Source organism: Juglans microcarpa x Juglans regia, chromosome 2S (assembly GCF_004785595.1).
Source record: "Juglans microcarpa x Juglans regia isolate MS1-56 chromosome 2S, Jm3101_v1.0, whole genome shotgun sequence".
NCBI classification, from domain to species: domain Eukaryota; kingdom Viridiplantae; phylum Streptophyta; class Magnoliopsida; order Fagales; family Juglandaceae; genus Juglans; species Juglans microcarpa x Juglans regia.
In genome coordinates, this window is record NC_054597.1 from 4,596,014 (window position 1) to 4,617,759 (window position 21,746).

General features: G+C 33.4%; 2 protein-coding genes across 2 annotated transcripts; one reads left to right on the forward strand and one right to left on the reverse strand.

Moving 5' to 3' along the window:
- The first annotated feature begins 6,346 nt into the window (after positions 1–6,346).
- LOC121252182 (ABC transporter B family member 27-like) lies at positions 6,347–14,929 on the forward strand. Its single transcript, XM_041151692.1, is given in 18 exon segments — positions 6,347–6,599; positions 7,228–7,302; positions 7,399–7,434; positions 7,521–7,536; positions 7,539–7,594; positions 8,865–8,989; positions 9,890–9,989; positions 10,307–10,478; positions 10,555–10,673; positions 11,262–11,372; positions 11,521–11,665; positions 12,143–12,275; positions 12,365–12,440; positions 12,805–12,870; positions 12,997–13,104; positions 13,285–13,392; positions 13,488–13,685; positions 14,519–14,929. Coding segments are annotated over 18 exon segments (1,911 nt in total). The 5' UTR covers positions 6,347–6,536; the 3' UTR covers positions 14,723–14,929.
- Positions 14,930–15,215: 286 nt separating this feature from the next.
- LOC121252241 (eukaryotic translation initiation factor 3 subunit M-like) lies at positions 15,216–20,756 on the reverse strand. Its single transcript, XM_041151786.1, has 10 exons — positions 20,541–20,756; positions 19,923–20,052; positions 18,724–18,862; positions 18,432–18,644; positions 18,115–18,253; positions 16,511–16,661; positions 16,303–16,412; positions 16,131–16,228; positions 15,941–16,010; positions 15,216–15,700 (listed from the first exon to the last, which is right to left on the reverse strand). The coding sequence occupies exons 1-10, from the start codon at positions 20,631–20,633 to the stop codon at positions 15,611–15,613; spliced, it is 1,233 nt and encodes a 410-aa protein (XP_041007720.1). The 5' UTR covers positions 20,634–20,756; the 3' UTR covers positions 15,216–15,610.
- Positions 20,757–21,746: the final 990 nt, after the last annotated feature.

The window sequence follows — 21,746 nt, forward strand, 5'->3', positions numbered from 1 at the left end:
TTATTTTTTATTTCTATATAATTTATCATATCATGCTGCACCGACATGAGAGACACATTTGGATCCTAAACTCATCTTAACTCATCATTACAATTTTTTGAAATTTTAATATAAAATATAATAAACAATTCAACTTTTTCAAATCTCAAAATAATAATAATATTAAAAAATAATATTATAACAATATTTTATCATTTCAACTAAACTCAGTTCAACATCTAAACGCAGCATATGTCTGTGCAACATTCCTACAGCACGCTGCTAAGTATTTATACAATTCCAAACGTTTTAACGATTATGTAGGTATCGTTTGATTTTACAATTTTTCTTAATTCATCTCATCTTATTTAATTATTATAATTTTTTAAATTTTCACATAAAATAAAATAAACAATTCTATTTGTTTAAATCTAAAAAAATTAAAATAATATTAAAATAATATTTTATTCAACTTTTAATTTTTATCTCAATTTATTTCATCTCATTTCATTTAAAAAAAACCAAACCTAAGAGGTAAGAGCGATTTCAAAAAATAATAATAATAATTAGAGGTAAGGGCTTCAAAGTCTCATGTGATCCACGGCCACGCCTCGATCGCTTCATGAGGAGGCATGCTTTGCTTGACCATTCAATTATTAGGTCTTCCATTATTTAGTTATTTCAAGAATTTTAATTTTAAAAAATATAACGGTATTTAAGAAAAATTAAAAAAAAAATATTTCTTAACGTATTAGTTATTAGTATGTTGAAAATGATAAAATTTAAATTTCAAATTTTAAATTAAAAAAAACTAACAAAAAAAATTAATCAATGAGCCGAATTGAAATTGATCGCAAGCGTTTAGATAATTGTTCAGGCTTGCATCTTTTTTTTAGGCTTCGTTTATTTTTACAATCATTTCCTTTTAGGCCCATCTCTGGATCATTTAGGGATACCGAAACAAAAGATTAAAGTCTCATTTGATTATACAAATTATCACATCTTATTTCATTTCATCTCATCTAGTTATTATAATTTTTTTAAACTCTCACATAAAATATAATAAATAATTTAATTTTTTAAAATTTTTAAATAAAAATTATATTTTAATAATTTTTTATTTAATTTTTTATTTGTAATCTCCTTTCATATTATATGTGTAATCAAAGGAAGCCAATTGAAAGGAAAAAAAAAAAAGGCAGGCCACCATCTTAATTAATTAGCCCGAGACTAGCCCAAATTTCTAAGAGGCAAAGAATTATTGTCCCTGTAGGTAGGTAGCACAGGGGGCCATTATTCTTTCGATTCTTTGGAAGATATGCATAAAATTTAGTAAGGTAACGATAGATTTACAATCTTTTTATTATCACTTTATTATTTTTAGTATTTTTTTTTCTTCTTTTATGTATTTTTTTAATATTTTTAATTATTAAAAAAATTTAAAATATACAATTTTACTAATAGTCAATTTTTTAACCATTAAATAAAAGAAATTTAAAAAAAAATTTAAAATTTAAAAAATAGTAGAAAGATAGTAAAAGATCAATGATAATTGGTAAGACTATCATTATTCATATTGAATATGGCGTACGTACAAATATTTGGCTTGTGATAAGTCTTGTATTGAGTTGAAGGATATGATGATCTTGAATTGTCTCTTTTTTTTTGGCTGAATTAATATTATTAGGTCTTTCATTATTTATGTTATCTTCAAGTACTTAATTAATTTTTATAACTAAAGTAGGTCACTAATTTCCTTTAGCACTAATTAAAGGAACGTGATCCACTTTACACTTCAAAAGCTGTGCGGAGGACAATATATAATTACTCAGTTGTCCTAAACACTGATTAAAGGAACGTGATTCACTTTTCTTCAGAGCATTAATTATCATTAGTGTCGGCAAAGGCAAAAGGTAAGATTTGGTTATGATCTTTTATCTATTAGAGATTTTTATATTAAATTATTTGTTCGCTAAAATAATAAAAAATATATATTATTAATTTAATTATATTTTATAATTATACTGATCATATGTTAATCAATAATTTAATTTATATAATTAAATTATTGTTTGCTAACTTTTTTTCATTTTTTGGCCAACCTAATAATATTTTAGAAGTGAGAGAAATAACTCATAAAATATTTAATAAATAGCTTGTAAGAAAAAAAATGCATTTGTCTCTTCCAATATAGATAATTTAGTGGGTAGTTAGCTAAATCTTGATTTGTATTTACAGTTACCTACACCAATGCTAATGTTTTGACTAATTATTTATGCATGTTCTTGATGATCATGTTGCATGCAGTATATCCTAAACTTCTTTTTTCTTTTCTTTTTTTTTCTATTCACATGACAAACCTAGGGCGCTGTAAGCGATAGTCGAGCAATAGTAGTAATGCGTTCAAGCTTGATTTTCTTACTTCGTTATTGAATCCGGATCAACTCAAGCTTAAAACCGTAATCAATTTTGATGTTTAAAGTAAGTGATTTATGGATTTGTACGCGGAACGCCGACCTTGCATGGGGTTGCCCCATGAACGTACGTCTTTGCATGTTTCGTTGGTAAAGTCAATTAATTAATTTATAACTTAAATACATGAATTCTTCTTTAAGAATTGTAATTAGTGCATATCAAGCACCGAAATATTTTCTAATAAAGTTCTAACAAATTAATTTACCCATCATTAAAGTTTGGGTTTCAAGGTCTGTTATTCATTATGGGGTCGAGCGAGCTTTGTATATCAATATATTATACTTGAGCTCTAGCTAGCTAGCTATCTTAGTTTGTTTTGTTGATAAACAAGCCCAAATTAACAAATGTCTCAATGAGCCGATCGAGATCTGAAATTGATCGCGAGAGCGCGTTTAGGTTTATTTAGATGCCAGCTTGTTCGGGCCGGCATCCTCGATCCATTTGAGGAAAATGGCTGCTAGCTCTAATTGCGTCTTTGTGAATTATCAACATACATAAGAATGGCCTCGATTCTAGGCCCATCTAATGAACATTTAGGGGCACCAAAACAAAAGATTAAAGTATCTTAATTAATTAGCCTGAGCCTAGCTAGCTAGCCCAAATTCCTAAGAGGCAGAAGTTTTGATAAGTTATTCATACTCCAACATTATTATTCCTATATATATATATACATACATACCAAGGCCAATAAGATCATATGTATAAAAATTCCAGACTCAAGTGGCAGATAAAACATCTTACTTTGACCAATTGATTATTACATATAACTTAAATTCACACAACAGATCGGAATGGAAAAAATTATCTCCAGCCCACGATGGTAATTTGGGTTTCAATACGGTATTCTTCACGTTTATTTATAAAATAAATAATAAATAAAAAAATAAAAATAAATAAAGAGGGACATAGATTTATGTAGTTCTGCATAATGCCTATGTTTACAAGTTGTTTGGGGGCGAAATTTACTATGATAGGTAATTTTACAATCTGTCATGACCTCACATATCTCACAATACAATTGATAAATTTATAGAAAATTCTTTGGAATCGCTATGTGTGGTGGAGTTTGGCGTAGAGAACTTCTATGGAGATACCCTCTTTATATAGATGTTTATTTTCTTAGAGTGATTGAATCCAACTTGCCTTGTGAAGCCTTTTTCTTTTAGGAGTCTAAATGTTTTTCATTATCTCTTCTTAACCTTATCTCTTAGCTTCATTTTCGATTTTATGACTACATTTTAGCCTGCCCATTTGATCCCTTCATAACACTAACGTTCCATAGTCATTGATATATTAGTACATACTTTTATGAACCTACGCGTACGTTCATTGTATTATAGTCTATAAGAATATATGAACCACTTGCTAGTCAAAATATATATAAAAATTATTTATCCAAATTTATAAACAATTGATCTTGGTACTCATAGATTTTAGGAAAAAAAATGTTTGTAAGTAAAAGGGATGTTGACTATTTTAGCCATATAAATCCAAATTTTAGGGGCCGGTAATCGCTGATGCGCTAAAATCGTAATAATCATTCTATTTGTAAGGAAGTATATAGAAGACAATGATGCGTGATAGGATTTGATTCATAAGTAAATTTAATTTTAAAATTCTCTTATAAGTTAAATCTTGTTTTCCACATAATTTGTAAAGATAAAATTTTTGTTGTGATACACTATATATATATATATATATATATATATATATATATATATATATAGTTTGTCCTTCTCTTTAGTCTTTATTTGAAAAAATGGATTAATAAATAGGAAAGGCAGATGTAATTACATTTTTTGGACTATCCATACTCAATTCTTTGAGCTAAGAGAACAAGAGATCAGAATATAGTTGATTATATTATCGAGGATAATAAGGTATGCCTAGAAAATGTTTAGTTTGTTTTTACATATGAGATGAGATGAGTTTAGATTAAAGTTAAAAAGTTGAATAAAATATTGTTAAAATATATTTTTTAATTTTTTTTTATTTTAAGATTTGAAAAATTTGAATTGTTTATTTTATTTTATATGAAAAATTTTAAATAATTATAATAATTAAATAAAATAAAATAAATTAAGATGAACATGAAAACAAACGAGGCAGTCATTTAGGATAAATACACAGATGGAATACGAAACAATCTAGGCAGACAGATGATGTCCAGTTGGCCTGGTAAAATTGTTGGATATATATCATCGCACAAATATATTCTTGCCGACCCTTTCGATCTTTGCCCAGTCCGTATTCATGTCCAGCTGCTTAATTTGCAATAAATTAATAAGCCCCAATAATTAAAGTAATAAGTTAGTACACATATTAATATTTTTATTTATATGTAAAGATAAGATTAATTGTTTGAGATTATTTATATATTTATTTTTATGATTTTCGCGTAATTTTTTTTAAAAAATTAAATAAATATAGGATTTATTTGAAAAAAATTATTTTTTTAATAACAGACCTATTCTTTTCAAAACGATTAAACGACAATTACCCATTTTACGATTGTATGTAACATTATTCTTAAAAAGACTTGGTCAATTCATTCTTGACGCTCTCTTCTAATTATATTAAAAAATGTTAAAATGATGAAAATAAAAAAGATGATAAATAATATTTTTTACTAAATTACTCGTGAATGTTTTTATCGAATTTTCTCAGATACAGATGTCATACGTATAATTTAAGAGATTCTATATATTGTTGAAGGTGATATTTGACGAACGACATTGTCTCATTTTGTCTTATATTCGATATGGCGGATTACTTATAAATTATATTTGGCTTGTTCACCAAGTCTTGTATTGAGTTGAAGGATACGATGATGTCTCGCGGATATGATGATGTCTCGCGGATAACAAGTCTTACATTAACTATTTGGATTCAAATTTTATAAGCGATTATTATAAAGTATGGTTTAAATAGTGAGTTGAGATGAGTTGAAATGAAATGAAAATTAAAAATTGAATAAAATATTATTATTAATTTGAGATTTGAAAAAGTTGAATTGTTTATTATATTTTATGTAAAAATTTAAAAAAAATTATAATGATGATATGATATGAGATTAAATATTTTTACTATCCAAACATAGCCTAAATGTGTTGGATCCTTTTCGATAGGATAGTACAAAATGGAAGTGGTGTTTCCTTCCATGAGTAAACTCTTCATCTTCCATAATTTAAGACAAAAAAATTCAACATGCGAGTTCACGGGGTGCATCTTTGAATATGAACGCTGGTGCAATCATGATGCAATATAGGCTATACATATCATCCCATCAATTGATTAATTCAAGAGTGATAACTTTTTACACCATTCTTAAAATTCATTATGAGATTATGATTCAAAGATATGATCCGAATGGCTTGGTTTGGATTGAGAAACTCTTTTAATTCATCTCTATCTCATCATTACAATTTTTATAAATTTTTACATAAAATACAATAAACAATTCAATTTTTTCAAATTTTAAAACGATAATAATATTAAACAAAAATATTTTAATAATATTTTATTCAATTTTTAACTTTTATCTCAATTCATCTCATCTCAATTTACTATTCAAACCTAATCAATTAAATGAATCGAGTTAAGATTAATTCAAATACAATTTGAACTCAGCTCATACGTTGAAATTTAATAAACTACGTTTAGAAGTGAAAATTTCAATACAACTTACCAACCCATAAACCTAAAAGGATTAGGAGTAAAATATTTGAGGAGTTTGATTAAACTGTTGGATTAGGTATGATTTATATGCTTCATTTATCAAACTTATACCATCCAATACTAACACCCCTTCATTTATCAAACTAAACCACACGAAAAGCTAGAAAAATGCATGGATATATGCGTGCATTATAAAAAGTCAACTTTGAGAGTTTGGTAGCAGTTGAAGTAATCGGGACGGTGCAGTTCTCCAAAAACATTGGGTAATACTTCCCGGTTCTGAGCTGGAGAGGTTAAATAAGACAGCTTATGATGATGTCCGTCCTAGGCTCCGAGTTTTGACGCATTCGCTGCCAACGACTATCTAACCCACCTCCATTTCCTGCATTACAGAGTTTCCTCTGATGGGCAGGAAGCGGCAATTGGATTCCCCCGGAAGTGAAAGAGCCTCTCTTTTGAATAAGGAGGTTTGTTTTCTTCCTTCTGACTTTAAACTTTCTTTCTTTCTGTCGTTTCTATTTTCTAATTCTCTTAGGAGCCGTATGTTTGAGGATCATTTTGTTGAATTTGTTCTACCATGCCCATATCAATAACTTGTTTACATTCGATAGCCGAATTTAGTGACGACACTCCTTTTTTCCCCCTTCATCATATGTTAAATCCCTTGAGTTTTGGCTAGTGTATTTATATACGCTTTTTTTCTTTTCTTTTCTTGTGGGTATTTCTCTTCCCCGTCATTTTTTGGCCAATGGACTGAAAATATACGTAATGTTCAATTTGGTGTCTCCCGCTATTTGGGTTTGGATGTGATTGATATCTACTATGCTCATATCGTTTTGTTAGGTTTAGTTATGTAGGGTTTCCGGTTTTCTCAATTGCCGTTTCATGAAAAATGCGGTACCTTTTCAGTTTTCAGTTCCATATTTGTGTGTGCGTGTTTACCTTACCTTTTCTCGGATGGCCTTGATAGCATATGCACTTTATTTTGAGAAGGACGATGATAGATCTTTAATTGGAAGATGACTATTAAGTTCCTTTTCAATTGGTCCGGAAGAAAGGGAAAGTTATTTTTTTTCTTAAAAAAAAATCATGTAGGAAAAGAAGAAGGCAAATGAAGACCAATCCACAGATGGACTTTTGACAGACCTTGAGCATGGGGATGCAGTAGAGGTGATGGCTACTCATATTTTTCAGCCCCACAATCCTATTTATATCTGATTTAAAGCCTTTTTTCACAAGAAAGTTATTGTGTTTTGGCAAATGCAGGCAGCGAATGTTGGATTTTGTAGAGTATTGTCACTGGTAATTGGGAAATTTGCAATGTCTTCTGATAACGTAGTGGTGATGCAGAAGTATTTTAAATTTTTTAGATCCTTCTGTTTTGACAGGCAAAACCTGATGCAGGAAGCTAGTTGTTGCCACCATTGCACTATTGTTGGCATCCACATCAAATATTCTGCTTGTATGTTGATTTACCCATGGGTGTCCATGCTCTTTCTCTTGTTTTTATGTTATTGCCTTAATTGGAATCTAACACCGATATAGTGAACAGATTGTTAATTTAACTGCCAAATACCTCTAAGGATTATTCCTGCCTTGCTGTCATTGACCAATGCGTAAAATTGGAACTTTATCTCTATATACCGCATAAGTTGGAGGTTTAAGTAAAATGGAGTTTTTTATGAGGACAAAACTATAGATTATATACAAATTCTAATTGAAAAAAGTTTTGCTATTGATCTGACTGTATAAAATAACATTTGGTGTATCATTGTCGTCAGTGTATCTAACATTATACTACTCCATCCAGAAGAAGCTTTCTAGCCAAAATCGTTTTCTTTCTGTTTTCACATAGGAATTGGATATCATCTTTGAAGAGATTCCTCCAATATTCTTTTTCATCCATCTTTCTTATGCTCTTCTGACATATTGAAAATTACAACGAAAACTACAACTCCAAGGTCATTTGATGTCTGCGAGCTCAATTTCTGCTTTCTACTCAAGCCAAAGTTCCCTAAAATCTGCCTTTCTCTTGGATTTTCTCCAATTAGTATGTTAAAACTTAGTCAGCAATCCTACCATATAATTTTAGTGAAAATAATATGACAGATACCAATACAGAAGCAAAGTTGGTGAAGTTAACAAGCATGGAGATTCTCTCCATAAACTATGGTGGATGTGCTCTAATTAGATATTGAAGCTCTCTCCATAAACTAAGGTGGATGTGCTCTAATTAGATATTGAAGCCTCCTTTGATCTTCACTGGTGTTTGAAAGATGAGCACCAAGGAGCCTAGACAACAATGTGTTTCTATGGACATAGTTAACTTTGGCAAACCGTAGTCATTTGCATGGACCTCTCTGTCTGAATGTTTTTCGTTGATGCAGTTTGGGGGATCTTGCTTCTTTCCTGGGACTGCTCTAGTTCTTCACTACTGACATAGTGTTTTCAACAACATTACTTCCTATGTGAGCTAGCTTGTTTTAAACATGCTGAATGATGAATATCTTGCTGTTCCCCATTGGTTATTCCTTTTGCAAGCAAGCGGGTAGTTGCATGTCCTAGCGAAAGATTTTTCTCTGACTCTGGTTTTCTGATATGCTGAAAGAGATGAGTCCACATAGGGTCACAATACAGATCAAAAGTTTTGAAAGTAAATGTTAGCATGTAACTTGGTTTGTTCTTTGAGTTCTTTGCCTTTCTAAAGATGTATCATGATTATTGTTGTGCAGCCAAAGTATGGTGGTATAATAATAGACATTGTATCAAGGGAAATCAGAACTCCTGAACAGCAGTCGGAAGCTCTGGATGCGATAAAGGACACCATATTGTATATTGTGCTCATAGTTGTCATTGGGTATGATATACTCTATCAAATTTACAAATAGAATAAAATATTGTTTCTAGTGGCAGTAATTTGAAGGAATGCTGGCTGCAGTCAATCATCTCTAGACATTGAAGAATACAGGGTGTGTGTGTGGTTGACTAGTTAGGGGAAAAGACCAATTGAATCGACATCACAAAAACTACCAAAAGAAGATCTAATTAGGGTGCAATTGACAAGGAAACCTATATGATTAAATAAACCACTGTGAAAGTATAGAAATGAAAAACATAAAAATCCAATAGGACCAACAATGTCTTTTTATTCACTTTTCATCGAAATTTCCAGTACTGGTTTACATATGCAGGACAGATTTGCGAAAGTCCTTATGTACAGTGTCCAATAAACTGAAGCATGCTTTGGGCAACACAGTAGAAATAAGATCTCTATAGTTTCCATCTTTTTTCTCCTTGGCTAGGTAAAACTGTAAGTTTCACGATGTGAGAATGCCTTTCACTTGTTGGCTAGAACTTTAAATTTCTTCCAACTAGAAATGAGAAAAGCAATAATTCTTACTTCTATCAAACTGATGGTATACTTTAAAACTTCACAGCTTGCTTCACTATAAGTAAAAGCTTAACACACAATATAATACAACAAACCATTTATTCTACTAGATGTCTATCAAATCTATTTCCTAAAAATAACATGCTTCATGCAAAAGGGTGGATATTATTAAACATTGCTTTAATTGGTTATGTGACCTCATGAGAAGGATGATATAGTGCACTTGTTCAGTTAGAACCATCTAAATTTAAACGTGAAGCTAAACCTTTTTGCATGTGTTGGTAGATTTTCATCCTTTTTTATCATATTTCGAAGCATATATTAGCTTTGTGCCGTTTGTTGTTAATTGATGATGCTTCTTTTTAGTTCTCTGTGCACAGCACTTCGAGCATGGTTGTTTTCTTCTGCCAGTGAAAGGGTAGTAGCTCGTTTGAGAAAAGACTTATTCAGTCACCTTGTCCATCAGGTTAGAACCATTAGTTCCCAAATTACTCTACTGTGAATAACTTCTTTAGTGTGAGTTCCAAATGTGCCGGGTTGAGCCATATTATAAACAATGAAATTCAATTTTAGAAAATATTAATGAACCCTGTTGTCACTTTTTTTTTTTTTTTTTTTTGTTAATAAATGAAAGCCTGTTGTTATCTTACTAGTATTGATGGGCCAGGATGGTCATCTTAATGCCTTCTTTCTTCTCATCGGAGTTATTTCACAAAGACTTGCCATGGTAAGGAAGAAGGGCTGAATGGCCTTTGACATGGTTGATCCTACATTGTGCTACAGGAAATAGCATTCTTTGATGTCACTCGAACGGGAGAACTCCTAAGCAGGCTATCTGAAGACACACAGATCATAAAGAATGCTGCAACTACCAATCTTTCTGAGGCACTCCGAAATTTGACAACTGCGTTAATTGGCATTGCCTTCATGTTCTCGTCTTCATGGAAGTTAACATGTAATTGTTTAGTTTACTTGCACCAATGCTTGCTAGTCTAGTATCTATGCTTCTTATTGGATTTTTTTCTGCTTAGTGTTGGCTTTGGCCGTAGTGCCAGTCATTTCGGTTGCTGTTCGGAAATTTGGGCGCTATCTTCGCGAACTTTCACATGCAACTCAAGCTGCAGCTGCAGTGGCTGCCTCAATTGCAGAGGTGTGTAAGCTAAGCAAAATATTACATTTTATAGGCTATTTAATTATTTTTTAATTGCTCATTGCATACTACTGGAAACCATGTGGTATGATTTTTTGCTTATTTAATATTTTAAGTCAAAGTGGAATAAAAAGGAAGTCTAGAAGGTAATTTGAGAGGTTCAAGTTATGGCGAATTGTATGGTAAGGGTGGTATGGTAAGGGTGGTACAAAAGATGGGGAAAAGGATATTTAAAAACTTGCTTAGATATGGGAAAGAAAAAATTAAAGATTTGATTATGTGAAAAGCATCAAACTGAGCTTCAAAGAGTTCTATTAAGGGAAGACCGTAGCAAGAAAAAATGGAAGAGCTGCTTTTAGAGAAATAAAATCCATCCATGCAATTGGGAAGAATTAGTATCCCCATTAGAATAACTGAGGTAATGGATTTGTCAAAGAAGATTTGATTGTGCTTCTGTCATCGTATATCCATCTGCTGCTGTTAAGTGGTTCTAGATAAGTAGAACAGCCAGGTAAGTCATTCTTAGGAAATTTTTGGCCAAATTTTTTATTTAAAAGTGATATTTTCATGAGAAATATTGTCTCTTAGGAATCTTTTGGGGCCGTTCGAACGGTCAGATCATTTGCTCAAGAAGCTTACACGATTTCAAAGTACTCAGAAAAGGTTGATGATACATTGAAGCTTGGTCTCAGACAAGCTGTGAGTTTCTTGACTAATCTATGCCTCAGCTCTCTCTCTCTCTCTCTCTCTCTCTCACACACAAACACACACACATGTTTGGAAGCTGTGACTGCACATATGTTGGGCAAAATTTCTGGGTGTTTAAAGTTTGCTTTTTCTGCTACAGAGAGTAGTTGGTCTATTTTCTGGAGGACTAAATGCGGCATCCACATTATCTGTCATTGTAGTGGTGGTTTATGGAGCTTACTTGACAATAACAGGCTTTATGACTGCAGGCTCTCTTACATCCTTCATTCTTTACAGCCTTACAGGTACTTCCCTTCATTGTCCTTAACCTGCTAAATTGTATCTCAAGGGACAAATCCTGTTCAACTTCAGTTTTCATCTTAGAAAAGATCATAAGAAACTTTCAAAATTTCTAAGAGCCATGGCCAAAATTCTAGATCTGATATGGTAAAAGAATATTGTGGGCATTCAAAATGCCTAGGTACCCTATTCAGGATTATTGAAGGTGGGGAACATTTTTAAAATGCAAGCCTCTTAAGAGGCTATTTTATTTGATAAGTGTTGTCAGTTACGTGATTTCTGCTATTGTTCTGCTTCGAATTTGTTTTAATCAGCTTATCCGATTATTTGTGTTCATGTCAAATCAGTCTTCTAAAGCCAAAGCTAGCATGTTGTTAATATTATTGCTTGTTGCTTTTAACTGCCTCTTCTCTGTTTTTTTTTCAATCAATTCTCTATATAGCTGCTATATATTTATTACATGGCTAAATTTGTTCCCGCAGTTGGGTCCTCAGTATCGGCTTTATCGGGATTATATACCACAGCGATGAAAGCTGCAGGAGCAAGCAGGAGAGTTTTTCAGCTCCTGGATCGTGTATCAGCCATGCCCAAACCAGGAGATCAGTGCCCTATTGGGTCAGTTAAATTACAACACCTCTTGTGTTCATCCTCTAATTGAGATTTAAGTTCTATTCTTCTCAATAATTTTGTGGCATTGATTGCAGAAATCCTGATGGAGATGTGGAATTAGATGATGTCTGGTTTGCTTACCCTTCTCGCCCAAGCCATATGATACTCAAGGTAATATTTTTCTTTGATCGGATTACGTTGTGAACTTTGAATATGACTTGCATCAATGCTATGATTGCTGTCAATTTAAATGTATACTTTGACATTGGAATTGGCTCTATTGGTCTAACCCTTTTAGGCTTTAGGGTTAAGACGCTTTGTTGTCCTGAAGTTCTCTCTTATTTTGAATTACTGAATGAATCCAAATTTTTTTTTATCTTCTTATTTCTCTGCCACCTTACCCAATGTAAGAACATGCTTAGAATAGCGTGTGGTTTTATGATTTTCTTTGTGTTGACATTGGAATACTAAGCATGCAGGACTTCTAACGATGCTGACCTTGTGATTCTTTCTGCAACAACTGATTTGAGTGCAGGGTATAACTTTAAGACTGAGGCCTAGTTCAAAAGTTGCTCTTGTTGGGCCAAGTGGTGGTGGGAAGGTAATATTATTATATTTTGCTTTTCATTTTCATTTTTATCTCTTGCATCATTTTTGCCTTCGTGTCAAATGAGGAAGCAAATTAGACATTTTCTGAACCTAAGAATTAATTAATTTTCTATTGCAGACCACAATAGCAAACTTAATTGAGAGGTTCTACGACCCTCTCAAGGGAAAGATTTTGCTTAATGGGGTTCCACTAGTGGAAATATCACACGAGTATCTTCATCGAAAGGTGATTTTAGTTCTATTTTCTGTCCTTGCATGCAATTAGTAGAATTTAATAGCATATTTGCTCCTCTGTTACCCTACAAAGATTTTGTGTTGTATCTTCCATTAATTATGCTCTTTTCACTTATTGTGTCTTACAATGTTTCTTTGACACTCTCATTTTCTGTGTTTTGTCAATTTACAGATCAGTATCGTAAGCCAGGAGCCTGTTCTTTTTAATTGTTCTATTGAAGAAAACATTGCCTACGGGTTCAATGGAAGCACAAGCTGTACTGATATAGAAAGTGTAGCTGTGAGTTTAATCTTTTCTCCTTTCTTTTGGACAACTGGACATACTTAAATTTTATTTTCTCCCTTTTATATCTGATAAAATGATAAATATTACAGAAAATGGCTAATGCCCATGAATTCATAGAAAAGTTTCCGGAAAAGTATCAAACTGTCGTTGGAGAACGTGGAGTAAGGCTGTCAGGTGGTCAGAAACAAAGAGTTGCAATTGCGAGAGCATTATTAATGAACCCAAGAGTTCTGCTGCTGGATGAAGCCACTAGTGCTTTGGATGCTGAGAGTGAATACCTTGTTCAGGTGAGAATGCCAGATATATATATATATATATATATATATATATTTTTTTTTGGAAGGGGGGGGGGGGCGGGGGAGCGGGGAAGGATAAGCTTTGGGTAACCTAGAGAATGCCAAAATGGGGCAACAGAGAGTGAAAAGCATTCACAGAAGAATGTTGAGCAGCTCCAGTGTGTTCAATCACCACACAAATTAGATGGTTTTATTATCTATTAGCACGAATAAGAACAGCGACAATGATAAATAGTTGGGCAGGGAGAAACTGGAGGATATCTAGGTGGGATGAAAAGAAATAGGACCCTTTTAAAATTGAGAGGAATGTGACAGTTGAGGCAGAAACTTTGGTTTACATCACAGCTTAGATGCACTACAAAGCTGGTACTTTCCAAATCCATGAATTACTAAAGTTATGTGTCCTCATGCGGCCAACTTATTCAACGCTCCGTCTCCACAAGTGGCTTATAATTGTTGCATTTCATAAGCAACTTATTGGTACCGTTAGATTCCATAAAATACGCTGATGGACAGAACCGCCTCTAGAAATGACATGCAGCAAGAATGATTAGAGTGAGAATTCAATTCATTCCAAATAATGCCAGAAGTTGTATATTCAACATTGATCCTTTCCACAGACCTTTCATTTCTCTATATTTAGAGCTGCTTGAAGAGAGCAATTATAGATAGCTAACCACTTTTTGTTTCCCGCGAGAGAAAATTAGTAGAAAACAAAACACAGATACAAGTTGTTCCTGGTTTCATCTTACCAATAATTAGAGAAATTTTCTCACATTCATTTATCAGACGCAAGAGTTTACCACTTCTCATGCTATGTGTAGGATGCAATGGATTCTCTGATGAGGGGCAGGACCGTTCTGGTAATAGCACACAGGCTTTCAACTGTCCAAAGTGCTGACAGTGTTGCAGTTATATCAGATGGCCAGATTGCAGAAAGCGGTACCCACGAAGAGCTGCTCAGCCAGGATCGGATTTACACAGCTTTAGTGAGGAGACAATTACAAGCCCCAAGGACTGCACTGTAGTCCAAAATACTTGATAAAACTCCAGTCGGTTAACATATATACTTGTTAATAAGTGAGGTTAGTTAATTGAAATACCCATCTGACTTCTTCTACATCGTTAATGGTTAGATCATGTTGGATGATCATGAAGACGTTTCCCTACTTAAAATCTTTATAAGATGTATAGGAACATTATGATAGGAATAAATAAATTGTCAGATCACCCAATAAGCATGCTTGGTACATGATCTTATTTTCTTGGATGAATTCCTTTTCATCCCATTGTCACTCTCTCTTCCTAAACTTTTAACTCGGTACACATGCCAACGGTGGGTGTGATTGAACTTATCTTTGGAGCTCCATAGATATTGATTGTTGTCTTGTTATGAAAGAAAAATGCAAAAAGCCTGCTTTGAAATGTAGTATCATTATTGAGGCACCGCCACAAATTAAAAATTAAGAAACTTCTATTGTTAGCATATAAATTATATGCCACAATCAAGGCTCGAGAAAATACTGAAAGAACTCATTTGATCCAGACAAATCAACCCATCCACTAGTAGCCATTGCTGTCCTACAAGAACATCAGGCGATAACAGAATAATACACTGTTTGAGCGTTGATTTCTAAATGTACCCACAGGTCTAAAATGCGTGTTTCACTTTTCCGAGACAAATCCCGATTTAAATATTTCATGTTGATTTGGAGAGGAAGAAAGCAAACGCAGTAGGTAAGTTTGTTAATAGACCTGAATCAACAATGAACGAAACAGACATCTCATAAGAAAAATCTCATCAAATTTTGGTCTAGGTTCCAAAACTGGGGGAAAAAATGGAACCACGAGCTCATGATTCACCACCACTTCAGCATATCTGAAAGATCTTTTAAACAGTTGATTGAAAAAGATTTCTATCCAATCATCAAGCCCTGCACTCCCTGTGAATTATCTTCAACGACCCTGTTAGCTTGAATGGTGCTGATAACATTTGCAATATTAGCCTGGAAATAGAAACAAGTAATGCAATTAATTGTCATATGCATTTATAAAATAAAGTTATTGAACCTATCATTTTCCCACAATTTCTCCAAGATAAATATGATTTTTCTTTATTAAACAGACATCAAATTGACATTTACTAAAGAACAGCAAACCAGCAGACGCAAACTTCTTTCCCTTGTATAGCAATTAAATAACAGGGAGCAATCTATTTGAAAGAAAGCCGGGGGAGATATTTTTACCCGCCATGTTCCAAGCTTTGTTTGAAGTGTTTCCCACTGATGCTGCCCAAACACACGCTCGGTATAACGGCTGCATATCAGACTCACTCAGTAAGAAACACAGCCAACTAGCCAGAGTACAGAAATCAGATCTTGCTACAATCAAAGCCAAATCAATCACACACACACACACACACAGCTGTGAACACACCTCACAAGCACAACTTGATTCATCTGGTCCATTTTGCAGTCAATTAACTTAACAGTTATTGCCTTAACCACCCACAATTCCACCTCATCATCATTAATCTGCAATGCACGCGAACATGGTTAACCAGGATGCAAAAGCTAAACCAGAAAGAGTAAAAGTCAGAGAAATTTACTCTGAGTGTATCTCTGATAACAGAATAAGGAATCTGGCCAGATTCATCAGAGGCGAGATCCACCAGTGACATTAACCGCATCTTCATGATACAATCTTCATGGACAAGACCTAAACCATTGCAAGGAGCATTTTCCAGGCTAGATTTTAAGTTCTGTGAAGTTTAATAAGGCTAAGATCATCAAATTTACAGAGTACTGATAATTTACCACAGCTTTTGAGCAAAGTAGAATTTGCAGCATGAAAATCCAAGTAGGCATCCAACCTCTGAGTCAGAAAGATTTTGAGAAGTTGATATACCAATGCATTCTTAGCATCCTTCTCCAACAGCCCTACAGCAGGCATATCTAGCAAGTCACACTGCAACGTTGAAAATAAAGAGTCAATTCCATGAGCTATCAAAATCTTTGATAGAAAATATGAAAGAAATGTATATGCTGATGCATTTAGAGGGGAAAAAACTACTGTGATGACCAAGAAACATACAAACAGTGACTGTACCAAGACCAAATTTTGGTTAGATTCACCCACAAAAAAGGCATATCATAAAAACCTTGTTTTCTCCATCGAGAAGTTATAAAAAACAATAAATGATACAGACCAACTCCATTCCAGAACTTGAAAAATCAAAATCCAAGATCTAGGAAAAACCTAGGTACCCACCTACCAGAAGGCCAAATATTTCTTCATTTGGTTCCATTTTCAAAAAAGTGTCAGTAACACTTAAAAAACATCCAAGCCCAAACAAGTAGGGAGTTTATGTTAAGCTGGACAAGTTAAAATGTTTAAAGTACTTGAGGCTATTAACCTTTTTCTTTTCTTTTCTTTTCTTTTCCTTCTTCAGACCTGCAGGTAAACCCCGGTCCCGTGCACCACACCCTCAGAAGTTTTCCTACACGGAACTAGTTAAATCGCTAGCTTCTCACCAAGGAGTGTGGCCCCAAAGGATTGTTTGCACCCATGAGGTATTCAACCTTGGACCTTAAAGGGAGGGATACCCCAAGACCAAGGCCTTCACTACTTGGGCCAACCCTTTGGGATTTCGAAATTTTTTTTTTAGAGGCTATTAACGTTTTAAATGTACTTGTGGCCAGTTTGGCCTTTTGTAACATGACTAACTCACGTAATGTTTTCATATTGGCGCATCAAGGTAGTTACTTGAAAAAAAATAAGCTGGCTATTTTTTGGGCATGACTGCATTCTCACCAGGCTTTTAATAAACAGTACTTTCTTAAAAAAGGTGGAGGGAGAGGGGGGGGAGAAGCTTAGGAGTGGGTTGGTGGCACTCCCTACCCACAGCCCTAGGAAGGTTTTATACCCGACTAGCTACTACAGCTATGTACCACCCACTACAGTATAAGCCATTAAACCCAAGCATTGTGTGAAAAAAATGAACACATTTACTACAAACTGCAAAAGTGTTATAAACACTATTTGTTTGAGAGGTCACGGCACAAAAACACTGAACTGTTTTTTTCAATTATACAATAATAAATGTTTCACATTGGTGAAACTGACAACAAAACCAAACAAAATTTTCCCTTTTCCTTGAAATATGACAGAAATAGAGAGGGCCAAGCAGCATGGTAAAGTTGAAATAACTATATTAAATTACTTGTCTACCAGGAAGAAAGTCTTTTCATACCGGTAACTAAACTTATAAACCATGCAATTCTATGTTCATGAAGCATATAAACATACAATACAAAGAGAACATAGAAGCATATAAACATACAATACAAAGAGTACATGAAAACAGTAACCAGCACATTTAATCTCATAATAAAGCGAGTTCATTAAGAGTGTAAGATACCTGAAACATGTCAGGTGCCCTCACAAACTCCACAATTGCACGCACAGCTTCCTCCTTGGCCTCACTCATTGTATTTGCATCTTCGCCAGAAAAAGTTGCCAAGTATTTTGTCAGGAATTTGAAAGAGTCCTTTGCCGAACTGGAATTATGAGAAACACAAAAGTTAATCAAGAAAAAAGATTGGTGATGATACAGTTAGAAAGTAAGAACCATTTTTTTAAAAATGGATTGTGGTAAATTTGAAAGGCAAGACTCATTCCCATCCGACATATATAAAGAAACTACACTTCTGTGCGAGAGAAACCCTTCCCCTATACCTTTTATTTTCTTTCAAAACATTAGAGACGGTAAGAAAGAGCTCTCGCTGATCTGATATCCCGATATTCCACTCTTTGAGGAAGCCATCCATCTTTTTGAATGAAGGAACAATGTGTTCAGCGACTTTCCCATTGAATGCCAAATTTAGGGCCTTCATGTAGACATGGAACTGGCTGTATGGGTTCTCCAGTAGGTTGTATAAATTGAACAAGCTAGAGGGAGAAAGGAACAACTATAAGAGCGTGCCTTCCAAAACCTTACAAGTCAATTATAGTAATAATGTGTCATTACATTTTTAACCGCAACGCAGGTTTATCATTTGGTTGTTGAGTAATTTTCCCAGATATAAGTTTTGCCATCTCAAGCTCTTCATCTGAACTTTCAGACTTGGTAACGAGATTACAGATAACAGTGAAGATGCACTCGAGATCTGAGGAAGAAATCAAAAGAAAGTAATTCTTGTTAATATGAATGATAATGTAAGATTGTCGGTAGCTTAAGACTCACTAAATGTTAGATAATGAATTTGAATGAGATCACACTGTCCAACACATAATTCACAACATTCAATGTAAATCATCTTATCTGTGCTACAAGGCTTGCCTCAAAATCATGACAGGCTTGTTCAAAATAATTCATCCAAGAAACTACAAAGAGACACACCATCCCAATGTAAAGTGATCAGAAGCTGGTGTTTTTTTTTTTTTTTTTTTTTTTTTTTTAATAAATAATCAGAAGCTGGTGCATATAATCCTAATACCCCCCCCCCCCAAAAAAAAAAAAAAAACAAAAACAAAAGAATAAAATTCCGCAAATTTGATCATTATTGAAGACTCCAAAGTATTTTGCTAGTAATCAGGGTAAAAAAGATTAAATAGTAGTAAATAAATTCAGAAAAAAAAAAGGAGCAGCAATAAGTTCAATTTATATTCTTTACTCTCTCTTACATAAACAATTTTTAAAACTTTCTAATGGTGAGATATAGTATACGATTTTTAATAGACATGGAATTGTATGAATATAAGCCCCTACAACCGTTAACACGTACCTAAAATCAATAACCGGAACTGACCATGACATAATTACATAACCAAATTGGCAGGCAATATATCTGTGTTTCCTGTAAATTTATTGATTAAATAATCTTGCTCCATTTCCATATATTTGAGGACTTCATACCAATCTGATTTTTTTCTTTTTTGAATGGTGAGGACTCCATACCAATCTTATAAAGCCTACGCAAAATTGTCAACTGAGTTGTGCATAGCCCACAAAAAAAAAAAAACTGATCAACACTATTTTACTCTCCCTAATTACATATATTAAGTTTTTCAAAATAAGCTCCAGAAAATCAAGATATATACAGCAAACTCATCAGCACATATTACTCTCTAAATCAGCAATGGTGCTTCACACTATTTTTCGGAAACAAAACACTTCCAAAACATCATTTGCAATAATATATATCATTGAAAAGAGAACACTTGTACCTTTCTCAGACACCTTTGAGAATATCAAGTCAGCGGAAGTGAGCATCAGTGAAGCCAACTCCAGCCATTTGTTCATTACCATGCGTTCTTGGGCTTCGAAGCAAAGTCTGGTAACTTGCGGCTCAGAAACCTGACCAATTACCGAGACAGGCCATCTTTTTATAGGTAAATGAAAATTTTATTGATAGAAAACGTGTCATTTTAAGAACACTAATTTTCCCAACATGCAACAATCTTAACAGACATAAACAGATTAAAACGCAGGCGTGCCACAAATCCATACGAGCCTAGTGAAATTATACGAGAACCTTGTCTTTCTAAATCACAATTTCCTTTTATCTTCCACATCCTCTCGGTAACCAAATGTATGATTATCGAATTAATCAGTATAGGAAAAAAAAAACAACTTCCACAACCCCAAAGCGAAGTAAGATGTACACAAATTTCTTCAATCTAAATGAATAAATTCTTCAATCATTGAAATCGCCTAAAACCGAGGAACACCGACAAATATAAATCACAAGATGCATAATCTTTGGGATACACACATATAGATTCGTATGCACATGGATATGTATGCTATAAGTATGGGAAAGAAAGAAGAGAGGTCGATGATACCTCAGGGCCGGCGTCGGCCCACGCGAGCTCGGAAGTGAATCGGACAACGGCGAGCGCAGGATCTTCCTCGGAAGTCGGAACCACAGTCGTCATTGTTCACTCAATCTGCAGCGGCAATGAGTTAAAAACCCTAGACTGTGCAGTAGAGCAGATAGGGAGAAAACCCGATGACAGTGGGCGTGGGCTTTTTGTCTGTGTTTTTAGTAATTTTGTATGCTGTAGTACCCTTTTTTGTATGTGGTCGTCTTATGATCGATGAAGGCGCAACGTAACCACATCAACGGTGTTCGATACGTGTTATTTTTTATTTTTTCTTTTAATTTTACAACCGAGGGTGTCCGGATCAATTTGGACGCATGTTATTTATTTCGATACGTGTTATTTATGTAATAATATCAAAATTTATAAAAATTATAAAAAATAAATATAAAATAAAACATAAGAAAATAGTTATTATTTTCTTCTTAATATCTCTTGATATGATATTAAATAATAGACTCAAAATATAGTAAATCGTCTCTAATAATCTAATATCATATTATAAGATAATAAAAATGGCAAACACTACTCACTATGATTATGGCACAGCATAGGAAAGTGTCATTTGGCCATGAATGATATATCTATTGGCCAATCTTATAAATTAATCAATGGACAGTGCTACTAGACCCTTATTTAACCAAAGGAGGTATACCGATGAGTGCAAATGCTATTTTGTTTTTTTCTTTTTTTTTATCATTTTTTATACAGTTTTAAATATTTCTCAAAAATAAAAAATAATATCAAATCACTAATATTCACTTCTTTAATCATTAAATAAAAAAATTAATCGATCACTTTTATCGATTTAACTAACATTTTCTTTAGTAGGATTATATCCAACAGCAAAAACCAATGTTTTGATTCTTCATTTCTCTTCATATGATATGGTCATATCCATCCCCGAATCATTTGTATAAGATCTCAATTCATTTCTGGTGGGCCGCTTTAACTATTTATTCATATTCTGATTCTCTAATTATTTTTTAACGTTAGTTTATATGACTCCTAAGTCCGACGATAACTTATACATAGTGTGTCCGTTACTCTAGAAAGAAATAGTGTATTATGTGACCTTCTGATTTGAAATTGATTACCACGAAAATGAATAGAAATAAAAATAATTAAATTCCCATAAGAATTTATCCTTTCCTTCCTTCGTTAACT

Bases quoted from the DNA above. Each gene is read 5' to 3' on its own strand.
- LOC121252241 (XM_041151786.1), bottom strand. From the start codon at position 20,633: ATGACGACTGTGGTTCCGACTTCCGAGGAAGATCCTGCGCTCGCCGTT. The intron at 18,645-18,723 runs GTAATGACACAT...TTCTCCCTCTAG, and splicing joins CCTGCGTTGCGGTTAAAAAT to CTTGTTCAATTTATACAACC. The intron at 16,229-16,302 runs GTAAATTTCTCT...CGTGCATTGCAG, and splicing joins TTATCAGAGATACACTCAGA to ATTAATGATGATGAGGTGGA.